Source organism: Pantherophis guttatus, chromosome 1 (assembly GCF_059756535.1).
Source record: "Pantherophis guttatus breed Tessera chromosome 1, ASM5975653v1, whole genome shotgun sequence".
NCBI lineage: Eukaryota > Metazoa > Chordata > Lepidosauria > Squamata > Colubridae > Pantherophis > Pantherophis guttatus.
Window position 1 is genome coordinate 114,350,915 of NC_142063.1, and position 22,066 is coordinate 114,372,980.

General features: G+C 41.5%; 1 protein-coding gene and 1 pseudogene across 1 annotated transcript; both read right to left on the minus strand.

Moving 5' to 3' along the window:
• Nucleotides 1-4,142: 4,142 nt before the first annotated feature.
• On the minus strand, nucleotides 4,143-5,093 carry LOC117667229 (olfactory receptor 10V1-like). The gene has a single exon (XM_034420437.2). It carries the CDS (start codon nucleotides 5,091-5,093, stop codon nucleotides 4,143-4,145), a length of 951 nt encoding a protein of 316 aa, XP_034276328.2.
• A 3,201-nt stretch (nucleotides 5,094-8,294) lies between these two features.
• Nucleotides 8,295-17,121, minus strand: LOC117667190 (olfactory receptor 10V1-like; annotated as a pseudogene).
• Between the last annotated feature and the right edge of the window lie 4,945 nt (nucleotides 17,122-22,066).

Consider the following 22,066-nt stretch of genomic DNA (forward strand, 5'->3'; position numbering starts at 1 on the left):
ACCGTTGAATTACTGGCTGCTGAGGAATGGCCCAATGCATGGCCTGGTGGCTCTGCAGACTGATAGCATTGTGATTAACACCAGCTGTCTGCAATTATTGTAAGTTCGAATCTCACCAGGCTCAAAGTTGATTCAGCCTTCCATCCTTTCTAAGGTAGGTAAATTGAGGACCCAGTTTGTGGGGGCAATAACCTGATTTTGTATAAATATACAAAAGTATGAAGTATTGCTTAATGCATTGTAAGCCGCCCTGAGTTTCTGGAGAAGGGCGGCATATAAATCAAATTTAAAAAAAAAGTCTGACTCCATAAAGTTGCCATGGCCCCCGAGTCTACCCTGACTTGAACCAACCCAGCAAGGACACAAGTACTGTGAGAATGAGATGCTGAGAAGCAGTTGATCGTGGAGGCTGGGGACAGTCCACATCCAAGGGAGCCTGGCCTACAGAGCTGTCTAGGCTGGACCCTGCCCATTTCCTGCCACCAATCCCACCATCAGTTTGGTCACCTTTGTGGATTACATGGCCACTATATGACCCTGCCCGCCTCAATGCAAACAAAGACCTTTGCAGCACCATTGGTCTTTCTTGGCCTGGGTCAGGCATGGTCAGGCAGCCCCCAACTACACAGGCTTTTCCAGTGGCGGTGGCAGTGCCAGTGCTGTCTTGGTGTGTGTAGGCAAGGCCTCTGTCTGTCGTTGCTGCTGGAGCCACACATCAATGCATAGGCATAAGTGTATGAGATCCTGAAGTGTGGGGGGCAATCTGTGTGCGTCAGCTCATCCAGCATTTCTGAGGAGAGGCCTTCCTGGAACTGATCCACTAGAGCAGCCTTGTTCTGTTGAAGGTCCTAGCTGGCCACCTGAAATTCATTAATATAATCTGTGAGCAGTCCTCATCCCTGCTGCAACTCTCTCAAATGCTGGTTCACTGTCTGGGCCTTAGCTAGTCTTGTCTGGGCCTTAGCTGATGGCAAAATTCAGCATACTTGTCAAACAGCCAGTTGAGCTGGATTAATAGGGGAATTGCCCAGCAAGGCTAATCAAAAACCCCACCTTGTCCTGCTCAATGGGGAAATCCTAGGACCAGAGGCTCATGTACAGCTGGCACTGCCCAAAAAAAGCCAGAAATTAAACCAGCAAGTCATTGAACTTGTCTGGAACAGCTACAGGGAATTTGTGGCTGAGCAGCTTGCAGCTATGCAAGCTGCACAGGGAGGAGGGCAACTTGCTGAGATAAATGTGTGTTGTCTGCGTGAAGCTGCTCCATTTTCTCCAAGCACACAAGGGAAAACAAGTTGGTTTGTGAGGTTGGGAACAAAGTGTGATGACCTGGGGCTGGGCACTGAAATAACTCACCCAGAACACTTAACTCCCCTTTATTGTTCCAACTTTTCCTCAAAAGACCAACTGTTTACTGTAAGTCCAGAAGCAAAGCTCTAAACACAAATCTCAATAGTTCCTGGCTGCTATTAGTCCAGAGGAGCTGCACAGTTCTTAAAGCAGCTACAATTCAGGGAATTTGGTTGCACAGAATCCTTGTCACATGAAGACTTCACTGGGACTGCAGCCCCACCTGGAGTATAACTGTGTCACTGTAACCTCGCCCATAATCAGAGCAGGCCAGCACGGCAAACAAGACAAGCACAGCAAAGTATCCAGACATTGGTAACAGCACGTGACTCTGGAAAAAGCAACATTTGTTCCAGATAAAGGCTCCTCCCAACAGCATCTCTTTAAATCTCATTCCCCAGGTGAGCCTTGTGAAGAGGGGCGGGGCACCATCCTCCCGAATCGTCAGGTTGCTCCGCACTGATCCCACCTCTTCTCCATTCTCCTTGCTTAAGGATAGAAAGAGAAGGTAATTGCTCATTACTGGAGCTCCGTCGCTCCTCTACTCCGCTGCCTGCCCTGTCCTCCCCCTCACCTGCTCCTCCTGTGCCCCGTCTCCCTCACTAGTGACCCATCCCAGGCCCGAGGGACCCAGGACTGCCTTGTCCTGCTCCTCTGGTCAGTCCTCCATCAGTTCTAGCTCCATCTCATCCTCCTCCTCAGACTCAGGCTCCACCGGCGCCATGACATTGCCCTGCTCAGTATGCTGTATAAGATCTATAGAAACATCTGGCTTTTGCCCTTGAACCATTTCCTGGTTCAAGAAAGACAAGGAGTTTTAAATTATTTTTCCTTTTATTAACTGAATACCAAACATAAGGGGGGAAATACCCACTCAGAGCTCTGAAGCAAAAAGGTAAAACAAAACAACCGCTACTCCCAAAAAACATACCATAGTTATGAATCCATGCATAAACTTTCCACCTATGCATTTCAAAAAAGGGTAGCCATATTTCCTTGTAGGTTGACTACAGGGGGAAGTGGATGCGTTAAATATGTAAACTGAGACAATGATGAATACTAGGGTGCTGAATGAATGTGGATTGACTACAATAGTGACTGACCCATACAAAAGAAGTATATTGAGGAGGTTTAATCATATAAAATGAACAAATATGGACTGAATCAGGAAACAAACTTATGAAAGAAGACCAGATGGGTTAAGGGAAGGACAAGGGGAACTGCAAAGCCACCACAATTCAATCTCCCTGATCAGTTTAAAATAACTGTGAAATCAGAGTGTGAAGCTGTGGGAATTTACCCTCTGCAGGGAAGAGGTGGATTAAAAAGTTCAGGAGAAAGAAAATTGTGCCAACAAAGAAGCATTAGCTGCTCCCAAGATTCCAAGAGCACCACACTTGGAATGGAAGACTAGCTGCAAGATGCCAGATGCACCTCAGCTGAGATGGGCAATAAGGTAAAGGTTCCCCTCACACATATGTGCTAGGCGTTCCCGACGCTAGGGGGTGGTGCTCATCTCTGTTTCAAAGCCGAAGAGCCAGCACTGTCCGAAGACGTCTCCGTGATCGTGTGGCCGGCATGACTAAATGCCAAAGGCACATGGAACACTGATACTTCCCACCAAAGGTGGTCCCTATTTTTCTACTTGCAATTTTACATGCTTTCGAACTGCTAGGTTGGCAGAAGCTGGGACAAATAACGGGAGCTTATTCCATTATGCGGCACTAGGCATTCAAACCATTGAATTGCTACCTTTCGACTGACAAGCTCAGCATCTTAGCCATTGAGCCACCGCATCCCTGAGATGGGCAATAAATGGGCTCAAATGCGGAAAACAGAAGTGACAGTGGTGGAATCACATGAGCATGGGGCTGATTTGGCAGCTGCACAAACGCTATACATGGAGGTGGTTCCCAAGAAGGGTATCCTAGCAGAGTAATGTTTGCTTGACTCAGACACAAGAATATCCATGTTTTAGGTCTAGGGAAGTGGCAGGTAATGCAATTATACAACATACACAATAGACAAAAGACATTTTATTTATGTGATGAAATGTTGGGAAGAAGTTACAAAAGAGAGACTAAGTACATAACTTTATCTCTCCTACCACCAGCAGAAAAACTCTCTGAAAAAGGAAAAGAACAAGACCAAATTTGGTGCGGTGGAGTGAAGTCAGTAAAAAAGAAAAGGAAAGGAAAAAAAAAGGGGGGGTTGAATTCAAATCTTTATTTAGCTGTAGAGAGAAAAAAGTCCTGAAACCATTATCCACAGCATCCCAATGGAAGAAACAATTGGTCAGCAGATCAGAATGTTGCTGATTTCTCCATTCTAGGCCCCCTCCCTCTTGTTTATAAGACCCAAAGTGAAGGATATGCAGTATAGATGTATAAACATCCAAGTACCCAGACATAAAGAAAGAGGGAGTAGAAGCACAGAAAAGTAATATATATTCACCCATGTTTTCTCTCTCATACAGATATGAACATACACTCAGAGGCAACATGCATGCACCCTGATTGGTTTTGGGGAGAAAGTTTGTGTGCGTGCAGCATACACACATGTGCACATTATTACTGTACATTCCGTACAGCATGGGCATCTTCTATGTCTACTGCTAATAAAAAAAGGAGTTGGAAAGAACTTCAGATATTGGGCTCCTCAGAGATTATGATAATACAGAGAATTTTTAAGCATGCGGATAATCTACCCATCCATCAATTTCTTGTCTTCTTGATCCCACCATATTGTTATTATAGTTAGTGCGTCTTTTCTCCCTTATTGACAAAAGTGTCTCATTTCTTCTGACGCAGAATTATTCTTCTCAAGGACCTGCTCATTGCCTCTTTTAACTCTTTGCTCCTCATGCTGTAAATCAGAGGGTTTAAAACAGGTGTGATGAAAGTGTAGACAACAGACACCACCCGAACTTGAGTGGCTGACAAGCAGGAAGCAGGGCACAGGTATATTAAACTACTACAGCTATACTGCATAAGGACAACCATTATATGGGAGGAACAAGTAGAAAAAGCTCGTTGACGCCCCAAGGAAGAAGGGATGCGTAGGACGGCCATTGTGATGAAGACATAAGACATGCAGATTAGTGTGAAGGGGACAGTCAAGAAAATAGCACTTGTAATAAAAAGACTCTGTTGCTGGCCAAGGGTGTTTCCACATGCCAGTTTCATTAGAGCAGGAAAATCACAGAAAAAATTTCTGATTGCCATATCATTGCCACAGAAAGTCAGAGTCAGTATGAGGAGACACAATTGGAAACTAAGGAACCCGCTCATGGCCCATGTTCCAACTACAAAACTCACACACATTCTCCAGGTCATAATGAGGGGATAGCTTAGTGGGCGGCAAATCGCCACACATCTATCATAAGCCATGATGGCCAGCAGGACGCAATCTGAGCCCCCCAGTACGGTAAACCAAAACATCTGGGTGCCACATCCACTCAAAGAAATGGAGATCTTTCTCACTGAAGCAAGATTAGCCAAAGTTAAGGGGGCAATGGTACAAGAGTAGGCGATCTCCAGAAATGCCAGGTTAGCCAAGAAAAAATACATTGGGGTATGGAGAGAACTTACAGTGTAAATGATGAAAGCAACGGACACATTCCCTAGTAGGCTGAGCAAGTAGAGAATCAGAAAAATCCCGAAAATCAGCCATTTCATCTCTGGGATGGTTGTGAATGGTTGGAAATGAAATTCTGGATTCACAGTTTGATTTTCACTCTTCATTTAAGTACTGTGGTCTCTTAAAATGAGAAAGAACAAAAATGTATGAAAATGACAAAAATGTATAAAAGTGTGGGTTACAGAATAGGAGATATTTTCATTTCTTACCTGTATTTTTAGAAACATAACATCAGCTTCTGATTTCTTTCCTTTGCAGCTTCTGGTTCTGAAGTCTTCTTAAATAGTCCTTTTGGGGGGATGTCTTTACTAGTGAGGGATTTTCCCTTTAAAGCTACCATTTGCAACTTGGCATATTATTATCTGATTATTGCAAAACAAAATAGTTTTGTTTTTACACACAAAATTCTTATCACACTTTATGTGAAGATTTTTCAATGCCATACATTATAGATTAGTCATGTTGGATGAATTATAATGTATCTCTGACAAGAGAGTCCCCTTTGTATAATAAATTGCCTATTAAAGAACTTCCAAGTTGGATCTTTATTCCATTTCAGCTTTCATAACAATCATGTGCAACAATGCAGCATGTGTTTATTGATTTTCCAAAATGTTTTCATGAACTGTAACTCCAAACGCTCAAAGCACTAATCAAAAGAACAAGTTGTCCTTACTAAATTTTGTGGATGAGTTCAGGCAACCCCACAATAAAATGTTGTACCAAGACAAAACCTATAAAAGTATGACAATGCAAATAGGTTGGGTTCATTTATGAATAACAGGGGAGTATAAATATTAATTAGTTCTACATAGTTTCTCAGCAAGGAAACTGACAGCTCATTTTTAGTCCTTTTTCACAACCTAGTTATAAACCATATGTGGACCTAACTTTTTAAATTCAATTTCTGATCAGCCAGAGTGATGTTGGTTTCAACATTGACACAAAATACTGTATGGAGAATCTTATGTGGAAAGTTTTCAGTGAAAACATTTCAAATGGATTACCTTACTCCTCTTTGTTCTAAATAACAACAAAGCAATAAGTTCTTGCAAATTCTAATTCCAACTGGAATTAATGTAATGAATGTTGTTTTACATAATGTTGCATTTAAAGATGAAATATAACCTTGAAATTAGTTCCAAATTTGGCAATACGTATCTTTAAATCCAAGCTTTCCAAATAATGATGATTATTTGAACAACCTTTTATATAATTTGCAGAAGTAGTTAACTAAGAATCTCTTGGGTTGAAGGATGACACAATTAGGAAAGTTTTTAAGTAGTTATACTTTTTTTTTTCCTTCGTGGGGAGTTTCTTTCATTATCACATGCCTCGGAGACTTGTTAAAATAAGGAAGTCTCTTATGTAAGGCTTCCTCCATTCAAGACAATAAGGCCACCTGTTGTGCCTCATGGGCTGGAATAAAAGGCACATGAAATTTATTGATTGCAGTCTGCCCAGAGTTCACTACAAGACAGGCAGCTATATAAATGTTACACATAAATATAATTACCCTACTATTGTAACTGCGCCTTGTATATTTCTTTTGAATATTTGTATATTTCTGGATTTCTTTTTATTGGCTTCCTTAGAACTTGCAATAAACATGTTTATTAGAAAGCTGTGTCCTTAAGTCTCTACCTGCAAGACTTCTGGTTTCCTCAGTAAGAAGCCTAACAGTCCTTCCGCTTTGCTTAAATATTGGGCCCTGCCTGACCAGCTCTATGGCTGTAACAGTGCAAAATTATTCATTAAATCAGATTAAATCAGGGTTTCTCAAGCTTGGTGACTTTGAGATGACTTTAAGATGACCACTTAAGTTAGAGCCAGCAGTGTGCTGCCGCTGCCAAAAAGGCCAATGCAGTCTTAGGCTGCATGAACTGAGGGATAACATCAAGATCATGAAAAGTGATAATGTCATTTTATACCGCATTAGTGAGGCTACACTTGGAATACTTCATACAGTTGTGATCACCATGAGACATTTGTGTGAGAGTGATAGATCAAAGAGCGGAATTTAAAGAAATGCTATCAATGTTAGTGTCCAGGCAAAATGGGAAAAAGAAAATAATAATAGGCATGAGAATGTTCAAATGGAATTGAGTGGATCTAAGAATCCAGGAGAAAGAAAATCCTGCCAACAAAGAAGCATTAGCTGCTCCCAAGATTCCCAGAGCACCACACTTGGAATGGAAAAGCAGCTGCAAGATGCCAGATGCACCTCAGGTGAGATAGGCAATAAATGGGCTCAAATGCTGAAAACAGAAGTGTCCACAATGGTGGAATCACATGAGCATGGGGCTGATTTGGGAGCTGCACAAACGTTATGCATGGAAGTGGTTCCCAAGAAGGGTATCCTAGCAGAATAATGTTTGCTTGCCTCACAAACCAGAATATCCATGTTTTAGGTCTAGGGAAGTGGCAGGTAACACAATTATGCAACATACACAGTAGACAAAATATATTTTATTTATGTGATGAAATGTTGGGAAGAAATTACATAAGAGAACTTTACCTCTCCTTCCACCAGTAGAAAAAAAACCTCTCTGAAAAAGGTAAAGAACAAGAACAAACTGCTGGGGCTGAGTGAAGTCAGAAAGACAAAGAGAGAGAGAGAGAGAGAAAGGGAAAAAAAGGAAGGAAGGAAGGAAGAAAGAAAAAAGAAAGAAAGAAAGAAGAAAGAAAAGAGAAAAGGGGGGAGAGGCCTCCTCCCTCTTGTTCATAAGACCTAAAGTAAAGGATGTATAGAGGTATACACATGCAAGCACACAGACGTAAAAGGAGAGAGTAGAAGCCTAGAGAAGAAAGATATATGCACCCATATCTTCTCTCTCATACAGATATGTACATATACTCAGAGGCAACATGTATGCACCCCAATTGAAGAAGAAGAATACTTTATTGTCATTGCACCTAGTACAACAAAATTAAATGCCATCTTCAGTCTACAAAATAAAACAGAAACACAAATCCTTCACATTCTATACCAATTAAATAAAAAAAAACCCTGATATTGCATTAGTGTTGCACTATACAGTAGAATTCAATATAGTTACTGCTCTGGGATAGAAGCTTTTGGGAGAAAGTTTGTGTGCGTGCAGCACACACACATATGCCCATTATTATGGTATATTCTATAGAGCATGGGCATCTTCTATGTCTACTGTCAATAAATAATGGAGTTGGAAAGAATTTCAGATATTGGGCTCTGCAGAGATTATGATAACACAGAGAAGTTTAAAGCATGCTGATAGTCTAAACATCCAACAATTTCTTGTCTTCTTGATACCACCATTTTGTTATTATAGTTGGTGCTTCTTTTCTCCCTTATTGACAAAATTGTCTGATTTCTTCTCAGGCAGCATTATTCTTCTGAAGGACCTGTTCATTGCCTCTTTTAACTCTTTGTTCCTCATGCTGTAAATCAGGGGATTTAACACAGGGGTGACGAAAGTGTAGAAGACAGATACCACTCGAACTTGCTCCGCTGAGAACCAGGAACCAGGGAACAGAAATATTAAACCACTACAGCTATACTGCATTAAGACAACCATTATATGGGAGGAACTGTTTCCAAGGATCTTACCCAATGACTCCAACACGAAATGCAATGAATCAGATCTCTTTATTAAGCAGATGTTTCTATTACAGGTATACATCTGGAAGTGCATCTGGATCACCTGGACCACATCTTATAAACCTGGGAGGCGGAGCTGAGGCAAGGAGGGATCAGAGGAGGGTTTAGGTGGGTGGATGGGAGTAGTTAACCCTTACTCAGCCAGTGGACAACGTTAGGCATTTACATGCAACAAATCCCCCTCTAAATGCCTAACAGTTGGACCTGTGTGCATATTTTGTGTGTGTACACCTAGTCTTGAAGTTAGGTAGGTGTGCTGTTTATTCTGCAAAGGTTTGGTCAGGATGTCAGTGATTTGCTTGGCAGTTTTGCAGTGTATGGCCTTGATAAAACCAATGTTCGTTAGCTGTCTGACGTGCTTGTGCTTAATGTCTATATGTCTAGATCTTTGGCCCACTGCGTCTGCCATGGATATATCTATGGCTGCCTTGTTGTCCTCATGTATCATTATGGGGTAGATTGGTTCAGTCCAGATGTTGGAGAGAAGGTCGTCAAACCATGTCAGGTTGTTGCCTGCCTTGGAGAGACAGATGTATTCTGCTTCGGCCGTAGATGTGGCCACCAGGTTTTGTTTCCCGGTGTACCAATGCACTGGGCAGCCGTTGATGAGGAATACATAGCCAGATGTGCTTTTCCTGCTTTTTGTATTGCCTGCCCAGTCAGCGTCGGCATAGCAGGTTAATATGGGCCTTTTGAAGTTCGCTGGCTCTAGGTTTAGGTAAGCATCCACGCTATATTTTAGATATCTGAGCATGCGTTTTACACCTTCCCAGTGGTACGTTTTTGGATCACTCACGTGTCTAGACAAGAGGTTGACTGCCAGGAGGATGTCTGGCCTAGTCCAGTTGGCTATATATAGGAGGGACCCAACAACAGACCTATAGAGGGTATTGTCCTTAAATGTCTCACCTTCTTCGTTCATGTGTTTTAAAAAGTCAATTTGCATGGGTGTTTCACAAGGCTTGGGATCCCTCATGTTGCATTTGTGTAATAGTTCTAATATTTTCTCCTTTTGGGAGACCCTGAACCCTTTCTGCGTTCTGTCGATCTGGACACCCAAGTATTTGTTTACCTTTCCCAGAGTTTTTAGTGCAAAATGCTTCCCCAACTTGTCAGCGAACTCATCACATTTTTGTTTATGTTGGCCACAGTACAAAATATCATCCACATAAACAAGCACGTATTCGATGGATATGCCCTCCCCTTTTGTGAAGAAGCATAGGTCAGCGGAGGTGGCTGTGAACCCCATGTCCCTGAGGATTTTTGCTAGGCACTCATACCACCTCTTACCGGATTGTTTCAGCCCATACAGACTCTTGTTTAACAACCAGGTATCCCCTTCCTGTGTATTTCTTCCGGGGGGTGCCCTGACGAAGATCTCTTTGTCTAGCTTCGCATGGAGATATGCTGTGTGCATGTCAAATTGGTAGATTTCTAGTCCTAGAATTGTTGCTATCACCAGGGCGCTCTTTACACTCTCGGCCCTGACCGTGGGTGAATATGTGTCGGTGTAGTCCTCCGGGTACTTTTGCGCAAACCCCTGTGCTACTAACCTAGCCTTGTACAGGGTCTTATTGTCCTCGAGCTCCTTTATTTTAAAAACCCACTTTGTCCCAATGGGTACCTTGTTGTCTGGTACCTTGGGTGGGGTATACACATTTAGCTCTCTCAGGCTGTTCATTTCCTTGTCCATGGCCTCCTCCCACCTAATCCTTTCTTCTCGTGGCAACCTAAGAATGTCCTCATAAGAGTTGGGTGTCGTGGTCCGGGATGCAGGCAGTTAAAAAAGTTAAATACCTAGGGATAAATTTGACGGCCAAAACGACAACAATAAAAGAAGACAATTATGATACTTTAGTCCAGAAAATAAAGGAAGATTTAGAAAAATGGGGGAAACTAAAATTGTCTTTACTGGGGAAAATAGCAGCAATAAAATCAAACATACTGCCAAGACTCCTTTATTTATTCCAAACAATTCCAATAAAATTAGATAAGAAATTCTTTGATAATTTGGATAAAATAACTAAAAAATTCGTGTGGGAAGGGAAGAAATCAAGAATAAAATTGAATATACTACAAGATGATAAAAGTAGAGGTGGATTTGGACTCCCGGCATGGGATAAATATTACAAGGCTGCCAGTTTATTATGGATTAAAGATTGGATAACCTTAGATAATCAAAGATTGCTAAATTTAGAAGGGCATGATTTAATGAAGGGATGGCACGCCTTTATATGGAGTTCAGGAAATAAAATATATAAACATTTTAATAACCATATAATTAGGAGATCTTTAATTAACACATGGATACAAATTAAACAAAAACACTACATGAAAATTCCCGGCTGGCTATCGACTATAGAAGCAATAACTCACCCCAACATATTATCAAAACAAAAGATTCTAAGATACAGAGAAATAGTAGATGTTCAGGGGAAATTGAAAACTAGGGAAGAGCTCAAAGAACAAGGAATAGGAATAGACTGGTGGCCCTACTCGCAAATAAAAGTAAGATACAGAAAAGACCAAGAGGAAGAAGGAATAGATTTAAAACAAAATCGATTAGACAAACTATTAGAATCAAAAGAAGGGAAATTAATTTCAAAAATATACAAATATTTACTCGAATTCGATTTGGCAGAAGAGTTGGTCAAAGGGCAGATGATAGCCTGGGCGAGGAACATAGGGCATAATATACAATTAGAAGATTGGGAAAGAGCATGGGAAGATAACTATAGAATGACAAAATCGGTATCATACAAAGAAAATCATTATAAAATGTGGTACCGATGGTATCTGCCACCCGCAAGGTTAGCAAAAATGTATCCAAATGTGAACCCGGCTTGCTGGAAATGTAAAAAAGCGCAGGGAACTTTTTACCATGCTTGGTGGCTTTGCCCAAAAATCAAAAAATATTGGAACAAAATAAAAACATGGATATTAGAGATAACAAATCACGAAATTGAATTAACACCTGAAGTCTTTTTACTCGGCATGATCAATAAGAATATTAGGAAGGACATAAAATACGTAATACTCCACATTATAACAGCGGCAAGATTAGCGTTGGCACAACTCTGGAAAATAGACCGTTTGCCAACTGATCAGGAAGTAATACAGAAAATCTATGTATGTGCAGAGATGGATAAATTAACCCTAAAATTACAGGATAAGGAAGATTCAAAATACTTTAAAATATGGAATAGCTGGTACCAGTGGATAAGTCAGAGAGAAGGAATGCTTAGAGATGAAAGTTAGGAGAAATTAATGCAAATAAACAACTGCACTGTCAGAGAGATATAGAAGGAAATAAGTCACTGTGCGTATATATATATATGTATATATAACATTAGAAAGTAGTTGATAGATGAAGTTGAGCACTATATATGTATAGTATATGTACTTGTAATTTGTGTGTTTGATTAAGAAAAACTTGTTCAGTTTTTCTTATAATTGTTTTAAATGTCCTTTTTTTAAATACGAATAAAGTTTGTTTAAAAAAAAAAGAGTTGGGTGTCGTGGTGTTCGTGTGTACTGAGAGTATGTAATCTTCAAACTTTTTTGGCATTTTGTTCCTGTTGTGTCTGACGGGCCTGTTGGGTAGTGTCTCTGTGTCATGCATATATTTGGCTTCCTTCTCTGTGAGTGCATCTACCTTTATGACAGGGTGGTCCTCTTTCCATCCCTTGGTGTCTACCCCTTGGTGTTTGGATTTGTGTTTCTTGTGTGCCTCGATTTCAGCTGTGTCTAGTCTACTCGTGGCCCTTACATTGTCTGAGGTTTCCTGCCTTAATAGCACTTCGTTGAGATGTATTTTTGACCAGTTTGTGTTTTCATGGAACACTGCCATTCTAGATACGATAAATCTATTGTCCTTATCAATAAACCTGTATCCTTTTGTCCCGGACTCGTATCCCATAAATCTTAGTCTCCTTGATACCTTGTCCCCCTTTCGTCTTAACTGCTTTGGTATATGTACGTCCGCAGTGACCCCAAATACGTGTAGGTGAGCTATTTAGGGTTTCCTATTGTACATAATCTCATAGGGAGTTTTGTTCACCACACTTGACCATAGCCTGTTCAGGGTGTAGTTTGAGTATGTGAGTGCCTCTGCCCAGAAGTATTGCCCCAGCCCTGCGTCTTCTAATACGCATCTTACCATTGTTTGTAATACGCTGTTCCTGCGTTCTGACACTCCATTCTGGAATGCAGAAAAAGGCGCCGAAGTAAAGTGTAATATCCCGTGTTTCTTTATCCAATTGGAGAAGTCCCTTGATAGGAACTCTGACCCTCTATCTGTCATAATTTGTTTTATTTTGATGTTGTGTTGTGTTTCTACCCTTCTGTAAAATTCTTTGAACTTTTGAAACACCTCATTTTTGTGATTGATCATGTACACGAACCCGTAACGACTGAAGTCATCAACTATAGTTAGAAAAAACCTCTTTTTGTACTTAATCGAGGGTTTCATGGGGCCTACCAAGTCCATGTGGACTAACTGAAAGGTTGAATTGGTGGTGCAAGAGGCCTTTTTTGGTCTAGGTTTTGTTTTTAGTTTAAAGCATTTGCACATGGAACACTCTAGGTAATTGTCACAATTCTTTACTTGCAAACCGTTTGTACATTCAGTCATTTTTTGTACAATTGGGAAACTGGCATGGCCCAACTTCCTATGAAGTAGGTGGGCACATTCATCGTGGATGGGTTTGCCAATGGATGGCCTCCCCTTGTGTGCTGTGTCGGGAATATGTTTGTCCTCAGTGGTGTGCTTGGCCCTGTCCCCTTTTGTCTTCCCGAGGGTACCTGTTTTGCCTTCCCTATCTTCTAGTTGTGCGTTTGCGTCTGGATAATCTTGGGGTTGTAAGTATGTGAGCCCCCCTTTGATGATGATTTTGCCTATGTCCTTATTTCCTTTTGTCATGTACGCTTTCCCTCCCTTAAAGGTTGTCTCAATGCCTATGTCTTTGCTGAGCTTGAGAGTTGCCAGTATATTGTGGGGTATCTCAGGTATGAGCAATACCCTCTCTATTTTCCCTATCCCATCTATGTGTGTGTTCCCTTCTCCCGTTACCAGTACCTTGTCCTGATTGGCTACCTTAATGTGGTATTTCTTTGGTGTGAATGATGTTAATATGTCTCTGTTGTTGGTGGTGTGGTTGGTGGCTCCTGAATCGATGAGCCATGTGTTCCCTTTCCTTGGCTGCATGCGTGTGGGTTGGTGGTCTCCAAGGCCATACAGTGAACCTGTTTGGCTGTCCCTGGAGCTGTCTCTATGTCCCCTCCTGTCTCTGGGATTGGGTGAGTCCCTGCGCCTGAACCTTCTGTCTGATGAGTGCCTATCTGGGTACCCTGACTTCCGGCCTTGCCTTTCCCTGTGGTGATTGTAGTCTCTATCCCTTTGGTTTCTGGGGCAGTCCCTCTTATAATGGTTTCTGGAGCTGCAGATGAAGCATTCTGGGGTGTTGTGATCCCTGGTTTGAAACTCTACCCTTTTTATTGGTCTACTCTTTCTGCGGCTCGTGGAGCGGTCCCTTCTTAGGCTATCCTCTGCTATCAGCCTGTTGGTAAGTTTTTCTAGGGAGAGATGCTCTATGTTGAGGCTATCTAGTTGTAATATAAAGTTTTCCCAGCTAGAGTCCAGGGAATTTATGATTATGCTCTTCATGCTATCTTCTGAGATAGTCTCCCCCCTTTGTATGAGTTCTGCCCTGGTGGCATTTAGTTTAAGGATGTGTTCCCCCATGGGAGTTCCAGCCTTGTGCCTAGCTGAGTAGAACTCCCTAGATATCTTGGTGGTTGTGGCTGCACTCTTACTATAGAATAGATTAAATATTTTTGCAATATCTCAGCCACAGTCTGGTAGCGGCCAAGGCTAGGGTATATGCTGGGCGATAGGCTAGCCATTAGCAAGTAATAGGCCCTGTGGTGCAGGCAATCTGTATCAAAGATCCAGGGTTTTCTGGTTGGATCATTAAGTAAAAATAACATATTTTCTCTTAGAAAGATAATTTGTAGCTGATGATTCCACTCTAAGAAATTAGTTCCATCTAATTTTAACTTGTGGAAGTCAGCAGGCAAAATCATTGAGCTGTATGGTAAATTACTCACAGTCTGGAGCTGTCCATGGTGGTTTTGTAGGTGAGGGAATTTGCAATATGGTGGAGGGATGCTTGTTGCTAGTCTGTATGGATTTATCTCTATACTCTTTGTGCTTATCTCTATGTTCCTCTCTCTTCCTGCAGGTGGTGACTGGGCATGCGCGAAGCTCATTTCGCGCTGGAGATCGTCGGGTGAGGAGCTCTCTGCTGTTGCTCTCAAGCCTAGGCCTAGGCCTGCCGGTGGGAGGCTGGGCTCGCTCCTGGCGGGCCTGTAGCCCTCCCTGGATGACGGATGCCATGGCTGGGTCCCTGCATCTCGGGCGAAGAACGGGAAGAAGTGAGGAGGCAAAGCGGTCGCAGGTCGAGGACCTCTGGAGCTCGGCGGTGTGGCGGCGGCGGACGTAAGTCGAGGATCCTCTGGGCTCGGCTGTGCGGCAGCGGCGGTGGCAGCAGCGGCGGCGGTGGATACTGGGCGATGCTGGGTGGTCTCCGGGAGAGTAGAGAAGCCTGGTGGGGGTTGTGTGGCTGGTAGGTAGCTGTTTTTTCTTCTTATTTCTGGGTCCGATGAAGTTGGTGCAGTGGGGGGCGAGTGCGAATCCTGAGGTCAATTGGTCCTGCAGGTGGTCGGGTTCTGGTGGTCACTTTCTGGGCGTGTTGTCTCTCGGGTCATCGGCTGGGTTGCTGCGTGGGTTCCGGTGTTCATCCAGATGTCCCCTTGACCTTGCGGTGCCTCGGGGCATTTCTTTGCAGGCGCGGGAGGCTTGAATGCAGAGCCGAGTCTCTATCATTTTTTTCCATTTCGGGCCCAGTAGGTGGGCCCTTGTAGGCCTGCGGTGTTGTCTCTGCTTGGTTTTTGGGTTCTTCTCCACTCGTGTTGGGGTCCCTGCAGGTTCGTGCCATTTCTTTCAAATCTAGGCTCCCCATTGGTTGTCGGCCATTCCAAGATGGCCACCGGGAACATGGCGCGGAAATGAAATCTTCCAAGTCCGGAGCTTCAGCTTGGGAAAGCCTTTCCCTTGCCGGACTGGCGACTTCATTTTCTGGTTCCTGGGTGCCCATCGCTGCTCCATGGCTTTCCAGGAGGCCCTGGAGTTCCGCAATGAGCTCCCCTTTGCTGGTGGGCGCTTCCAACATCTTCAGAATAGCCAATCGGAAGTTGTCTCTGCTCTGTGGTGCCTTTCTCTCTTTGCTGCAGGTTTCCTCTCTTGGTTCCTCGTCCCAGAGCAGTAAGTTCGGGTCATCTCCCTGCTTACTCTCGTTTGGGCCGATTTTTGCTGTGGTGCCTTCGAGGGCCTGCAGCTCCTCCATCTGTTTCATATAGGCTCTGGTGCACATCCTGTTCTCCCTTCGGACTGGATTCCTGATTCTGCCATTTCTGTGAGTTGTGGGTAAACCATCCTCTGCTACCAATCTATGAAATGTTTCCAAGGATCTTACCCAATGACTCCAACACGAAATGCAATGAATCAGATCTCTTTATTAAGCAGATGTTTCTATTACAGGTATACGTCTGGAAGTGCATCTGGATCACCTGGACCACATCTTATATACCTGGGAGGCGGAGCTGAGGTAAGGAGGGGTCAGAGGAGGGTCTAGGTGGGTGGATGGGAGTAGTTAACCCTTACTCAGCCAGTGGACAACGTTAGGCATTTACATGCAACAGGAAGAAGTAGAAAAAGCTCGATGACGTTCCAAGGAAGAAGGGATGCGTAGGATGGCCACTGTGATTAAGACATAGGACATGCAGATTAGTGTGAAGGGGACAGCCAAGAAAATAGTACTTGCAATATAAAGGCCAAGTTGCTGGCCATGGGTGTCTCCACATGCCGCTTTCATTAGAGCAGGATAGTCACAGTAAAAATTTCTGATTGCCATATCATTGCCACAGAAAGTCAGAGTCAGTATGAGGAAACCCCACAGTAAAGCATAGATCAGACACATGGCCACTATCCCAACTATAAGACTCACACACATTCTCCAGGTCATAATGAGAGGATAGCTTAGTGGGCGGCAAATTGCCACGCATCAATTATAAGCCATGATAGCCAGCAGGAGGCAATCTGAACCCCCCAGTACGGTAAACCAAAACATCTGGATGCCACATCCACTCAAAGAAATGGAGATCTTTCTCACTGAAGCAAGATTAGCCAAAGTTAAGGGGGCAATGGTACAAGAGTAGGCGATATCCAGAAATGCCAGGTTAGCCAAGAAAAAATACATTGGGATATGAAGAGAGCTTACAGTGTAAATGATAAAAGCAATGGACACATTCCCAAGTAGGCTGAGCAAGTAGAGAATCAGAAAAGTCCAGAAAATCAGCCATTTCATCTCTGGGATGGTTGTGAATGGTTGGAAATGAAATTCTGGATTCACAGTTTGATTTTCACTCTTCATTTAAGTCCAGTGGTCTATTGAAAGAAGAAAGAACAAAAATGTATAAAAATGACATCTTTGGAAATTAAAGTTGAACTTAAGAAATTCATCAAGAGATAATTAAACCCCCAACATCTGTATATTAGTCTATTGTGCTGTACTTTATGATGGCTGAGAGGTAGTAATCCTTTATTAAATACTTCACCAACTACTCTTTCTGAGTCAAAAGGTAAATTTGGTCTCATAGGTATGTACTGTAGGTATCTCTTCTTTTATTAGGTAAGCAGAACATTTTGATCAGGCATTAAGAGGCCAAGAATACTAATTTTTATTGCTAAATTAGCAGCATTAGATTGGCTGCCTGGCTTATTCCATTTATAAAACATTTGCTTTAGGAACAACCAAAGCATATACAATTACTTTATCATATATAGTCTTCGATTATGAAGTGTGGGTTACAGAATAGGAGATATTTTCATTTCTTACCTGTATTTTTAGAAACATAACATCAGCTTCTGCTCTCTTTTCCTTGCAGCTTCTGGTTCTGAAGTCTTCTTAAATAGTCCAGGGCGGGGGGGGGGGGTCTTTACTATTGAGAGATTTTCCCCTTAAAGCTACCATCAGCAACTTGGCTTATTATTATCTGATTATTGCTGATCACAGAATGAAAATAGTTCATCGTATTTTATGTGAAGATTTTCAATGTCATACATTATAGATTGGCCATGTTGGATGAATTATAATGTATCTCTGATAAGAGAGTCCCCTTTGTATAATAAGTTGCCTATTAAAGAATTTCCAAGATGGATCTTTATTCCATTTCAGTATTCATAACAATCATGTGCAACAATGCAGCAAGTGTTTATTGATTTTCCAAAATGTTTTCATGAACTGTAACTCCAAATGCTCAAAGCACTAATCAAAAGAATAAGTTGCCATCTGCCCTTACTAAATTTTGTGAATGAGTTCAGGCAACCCCACAATAAAAATGTAACAAGACAAAGGATATAAAAATATGACAATACAAATAGGTTTGGTTTCATTTATGAATAACAGGGGAGTATAAAAATTAATTAGTTCTCCATAGCTTTTCAGCAAGGAAACTGACAGCTCATTTTTAGTCCTTTTCACAACCTAGTTATAAAACATGTGTGCATAACTTTTTAAATTCAATTCCTCGTTAGCCAGAGCTGTACTGGTTTCGACATTGACACAAAATACTGTATGGAGAATCTTATTATATGGAAAGTTTTCAGTGAAAACATTTCATATTTGATTACCTTACTCCTCTTTGTTGTAAATAACCACAAAGCAATAAGTTTTTGCCAATTCTAATTCCAACTGGAATTAATGTAATGAATGCTGTTTTACATAATGTTGTATTTAAAGATTAAATATAACCTTGAAATTAGTTTCAAATCTGGCAATACGTATCTTTAACTCCAAGCTTTCCAAATAATATCTCTGATGATGATTTGAACAACCTTTTATATAATTTGCAGAAGTAAACTCTTGGGTTTGAAGGATGAAACAATTAGGAAAGTTTTTAAGTAGTTTATACTTTTTTTTTTCTTTGTAGGCAGTTACTTTCATTATAGCATGCCTCGGAGACTTATTAAAATAATGAAGTCTCTTATGTGACAGGTAAAAATTAACACAATTCTCTGATGAACATCAGTGATTTTTGTAGTTTAAAAAAAAGTCATGCATCAGAGACCAATTTCTGTTGCCCATATAGAAAGGCAATTGTCTCTCTTCTGCAAATTTAGATTGCAACTCTCATGACAAATGCTTAGGCCCAAAACTCATGAGGGGGTTGCCATTTCAGAATTAAACCAATTTTATATTAGAGAGTTTTGATGTGAACATTTGTCCAATGACTTCTTTTTTAATGGCTGGGATAATATTCTTGCATTTTGAAGAACTATGTTTAAATCCAGCATACCAATGAAAAAGCACCATCAATTTATTAAAGTTCTTCATCTGGGTTGTACATATATTGTACAAAACAATGCATGCTTCTACCACTTCCACTACTATCCCTTCTTTGCCTCTCATGAAAGAGCTTGTAACTGCCTGGCTTTGCTTTTTACAACTCAAGCTTGAAATGAAGACAGCAATGTTAACACTCATATAACGTTTCTTTCCCTCCAGTTGCCAATAGGAGTCTACAAATAACATTATCTAATTAGTGTCCCACCCACTGAGCTATGCCTAATCCTGAAGCAACAAAATTCCCCTCACTTCTCTTTTACACAGAGAGAAAATACAATTATTTCCTGAAGTGATTCCTATTCAGCATTTTCCAGTACATGTTGTACAACCTAAGGTCCTATGCTATAACTGAAAAAATGTCAGAAGTTGCGCTGCAAGTCTATTACTATTATTATTATTATTATTATTATTATTATTATTATTATTATTATTATTATTTATTTATTTATTTATTTTTAAAAGAATAATTCTGGGATATCTTGCTCAAGAGGTTTTTTTTAATGAGTATATTTGAAGGCTAGCATTTTACTAGCTGACTTCCCATTTTAAAAATAAAATAAAAGCCCTTAAAAAACCCTTAGATTATTAAAAGCTATTAAAAGAAATAGCTCAGCTTCTCTGATCAAATTACATCAATAAAGGTAAGACAAGTGCTGAAAGCTTTCTCTTTATTATCAGCTATTCACTGATATCCCAATAATACTTTCTGAACTTTCTCTTTTCCCTCTGAATGGAATTGCCAGACTGATCCAACATATCGGTAACCAGTGCAGCTCCCACAGCAATGGTTTGACAAATAGTAAGAATAACTTGTAAGCATGTAGACTACTGCATTTTGGACCATCTGAAGTTTTCAGGGATCTTCAAAGTCAATCCCATATAGTCCAAATTACAATACACCAAATTGAGTTCTAAGAATATGAGTGACTAACCTCTGTGCATCCTGTTCCAAATAACGTTTCTGTTGGGGCACTGTCTTTATAGTGGGGTAAAAGCAAGACATGAGCATGATATGTGAGTCGAGTAGACTAGGGCCTCAAGATTGTGAGACTACTGTCTCTAGGGCTGCACAACCTTATTGAGATTCAAAGAGAACTTGGAATCAGTAGGTTCCTGAATTAATAGCCATCCCATTTTGCTTAAATTGTCTCTAGGTCTGTCTGTCTATCATCTGGAACTTGACAGCCTCTAGACACAGAGTTAGGACATCTAAAGCATCTCCCATTTGCTTGCAGTGCAGATGTACAACTAGATATCTTTGACATACTAGCTATATTTCACACTCAGCTGGTGAATTATCTTTCCTAGCAGCTTCATGTGAAAGTTGAACAAGCTAAGGGAATAAGCAGTGGGGTAAAGTGTTAGTATCACATGAAATATTAGTACCGCTTTATAAAACCTTAGTAAGACCACACCTGGAATACTGCATCCAGTTTTCGTCACCACATTACAAAAAAGATGTTTAGACTTTGGAAAAAGTACAGAAAAGAGCAACTAGGATAATTAAAGGCCTGGAGACAAAAACATATGAAGAACGATTGTAAGAACTGGGTAGGGCTAGTCTAGAGAAAAAAAAGACTAGGGGTGACATAATAGCAGTATTCTAGTATCTGGGGCTGCCACAAAGAAGAGGGAGTCAACTTATTTTCCAAAGCACCAGAAGGCAGGACAAGAAACAATGGATAGAAACTAATAAAGGAGAGAAACAACCTAGAATTGAGGAGAAACTTCCTAACAGTGAGAACAATTAGCTAGTGGGGCAGCTTGCCTTCAGAAGTTGTGGTACTTCATCACTGGATGTTTTTAAGAAGAAACTGGGCAGTCACTTGTCTCAAATTGTATAAGGTCTCCTGCTTGAGCAGGGGGCTGGACTAGAAGACCTCCAAGGTCACTTCCAACTCTATTTTGCTTCCTTGCTTGCTTGCCTGCCTGCCTGCCTGCCTGCCTGCCTGCCTGCTTGCTTGCTTGCTTGCTTGCTTGCTTGCTTGATTGATTGATTGGAATAAGCTGTAGTACTGCATAACACAGCATCCAAGGATCTGACCACTTCTTTTCCACTAGTGACTGGTCATAACCACTTAAGCTTGACCGTGCATATGCATTGATGCATATCTATGCTGCAAAGGGATTGGTGGATAAGCATAGGTTGCAGATGGTCACAGACAGACCAGCTACACGTTTATGAAGATGCACATCCTGCATGCTGATTGGTTGATCTGACTTCCTATTGGGAGGGGGGCAGCAGGCAAGGCACATTTGACTTATTGGCTGAGTCATGCTTCTTTCTTTTAAGTAGATGCTTGACTTCCATTGCTCTTTTCTTTATAATTTGTGACATGTTCCTGGGCTCAAGATCTTCTCTGGGTCAGGATCTAGATCAGTTTACTGTAGAGTGACCACACACACAAAGGTTGAGAATATATGTGGTAACTTTATTGCCTTACATAGTGACGTTATATAGTTTGTTACTTTCAAGTTACAGCATACTTGGCAGAATATCACTGGCTCACAGAATCTTCCAGGTAACTTAAATCATAGGTTAATCATTACTGCTGGCTTAAGCACTTCTAATATTTGGCTATAATTAAAATCTAACACACATCCCACTTCCTCTCCTCCTGTTCCTCTTGTTTACAGAGTTAGGGTCTTATCTTCTAATGTAATTTCCTGGCGCTTACGTGCAAGTAACTTTCCTTATCTGAGGTTTGCCATCCAAGATAGGAAAATCCCTGCACATATGCAGATTGCGGATTCCTACAGTTTACTCAGCCTGCATTTCAGTGGTGAAATCCAATTTTTTTTACTACCAGTTCTGTGGGCGTGGCTTGGCGTGGCAGGGGAAGGATACTGCAAAATCTCCATTCCCACCCCATTCCAGGGGAAGGATACTGCAAAATCCCCATTCCCACCCCACTCTGGGGCCAGCCGGTTGAGTAGTTCTCTGAACTACTCAAAATTTCTGCTACCAGTT

Coding starts and splice junctions, on each gene's coding strand:
- LOC117667229 (XM_034420437.2), bottom strand. CDS start 5,093: ATGAAGAGTGAAAATCAAACTGTGAATCCAGAATTTCATTTCCAACCA.